The sequence below is a fragment of the Gavialis gangeticus genome, unplaced genomic scaffold (genome assembly GCF_001723915.1).
Source record: "Gavialis gangeticus isolate Ggan-Ray unplaced genomic scaffold, GavGan_comp1, whole genome shotgun sequence".
NCBI lineage: Eukaryota > Metazoa > Chordata > Crocodylia > Gavialidae > Gavialis > Gavialis gangeticus.
In genome coordinates this window covers 81,171-82,657 of record NW_017728996.1, presented here as the reverse complement: position 1 = coordinate 82,657, position 1,487 = coordinate 81,171, and the positions used below count along the sequence as shown (strand labels likewise).

Below are 1,487 nucleotides of genomic sequence, written 5' to 3'. Positions count from 1 at the left end.
TGCGGGCCATGCCGCGCCGTGCCCGCGTGGTGATCCGCCTGGCGCTGCGCGGCTGCGCCAACCGGCCGTCCTTCCTGCTCGTGGCGGCGCACAACTGGCGGGCGCGCGACGGGCCCTTCCTGGAGCAGCTCGGTTGCTACGACCCGCTGCCCAACGCGCATGGCGAGAAGATCGTGGGCATCAACGTGGAGCGGCTGCGCCACTGGCTCGGCGCCGGCGCATGCATCTCCCGGCCCGCCGAGAAGCTGCTGGGTAAGGCGGGCCAGGGGCTGGGGCTTGGAGCAGCCCCGCAGGGCCCTGGCTGCAGCACCCACCTGGCCTTGCTCTTGCAGGTCTGGCCGGGTTCTTCCCGCTGCACCCCATGACCATCACCCACGCCGAGCGGCTGCGGAAGGCCAGAGCCGCAGAGGCAGCGAGAGCCTCGGAGGCCCCCGCCACCCCTGAGGAAGACACGGAGGAGTGAGGAGAGGCCGAGGTGTGCCGGCGCTGGGAGAGGGGCTGGTGCCGCCCACAGACAATGCTGCAGCAGGAGCAGGGCTGCAGCACGTTTTGAGAATCAACAGAAAAGACCAAAGTGTTTTCTTTCCTTGTAGCCCATCCGACGTGCAGAAACCTTCTGCCGCTAGCACATGCTTAGGCTAAAGGACTTACCTGGATGCAAATGTTGTCACTGTCTCTACTTTAAGATCTGCTTCAGTTGTTGTTATTCTCTAGTTCCATTTCCATTGAGGTTAACAAAGGGAAACCTTTGTGTGCAGCAACACCATAAGTTTTGTAAAGGGTGGAATATGCATGTCAAAGCAGTAAAGGACTTACTCTTACTCCAGCAGAGAAACATGGTACTGTGAGCACATTTACACAAGACTTACCTGACATGACTAATTAGCTCTGCAGTAAATGTCTTGCATCTACATGTGCGCCCCTGCTAGGCCATGGGAAACTAATTAACTCCACAGAAGAACTTTTTTTTTTTTTTTACTTCTCAGGACTGCACATGTAGGCACCAGTGTGGCTGGCTAGGTCACAAGGGTGCTTCAGTGCAGGGGCTGCAGCTAACCCTGCACTGGAGCACTTTCATGCCCCAGCCAGCCCCCCTGCAACACGTTGAGCCATGCAGGAGCAGTCACAGGGTGGCAGGCTGACCCCCCAGGTCCCGCGCCAGCTGGGGCTGCTCTGACCAGTCCCAGGCACACACTTAAATGGTACACCCAGGAGAAATGAATTGGGGGGCATCAGAATTAACTGCTTTGTATTAATTGCATGTGTAGATGCAGCCAGTCTGTAGCAGCCTGCTTTATGGAAGCTGGCTGCCTTTCTCAGAATATCCTTCATGAAGTCAGCACTTCTGGTTAACAGGATTTCTGGTTTATCTTGACCCAGCTGAGTGGCAAATATCATTGGAAGCAGGAACATGGGGAAAGCAGAGAGGAAGTGGCAGGGGAGGAGGCTAGCTCTACTGGATAACTTGCCGGTTGTGCCCCTGCAGG

General features: G+C 57.0%; 2 protein-coding genes across 2 annotated transcripts in view; both read left to right on the top strand.

Annotated features, from left to right (window-relative positions):
• The window catches only part of IQGAP1 (IQ motif containing GTPase activating protein 1), a 279,633-nt gene that overhangs the window by 197,249 nt on the left and 80,897 nt on the right, over nucleotides 1-1,487 (top strand). The window lies entirely within an intron of this gene.
• On the top strand, nucleotides 7-826 carry MRPS16 (mitochondrial ribosomal protein S16). The gene is made up of 2 exons (XM_019503861.1): nucleotides 7-252; nucleotides 333-826. Exons 1-2 carry the CDS (start codon nucleotides 9-11, stop codon nucleotides 461-463), a joined length of 375 nt encoding a protein of 124 aa, XP_019359406.1. The 5' UTR covers nucleotides 7-8; the 3' UTR covers nucleotides 464-826.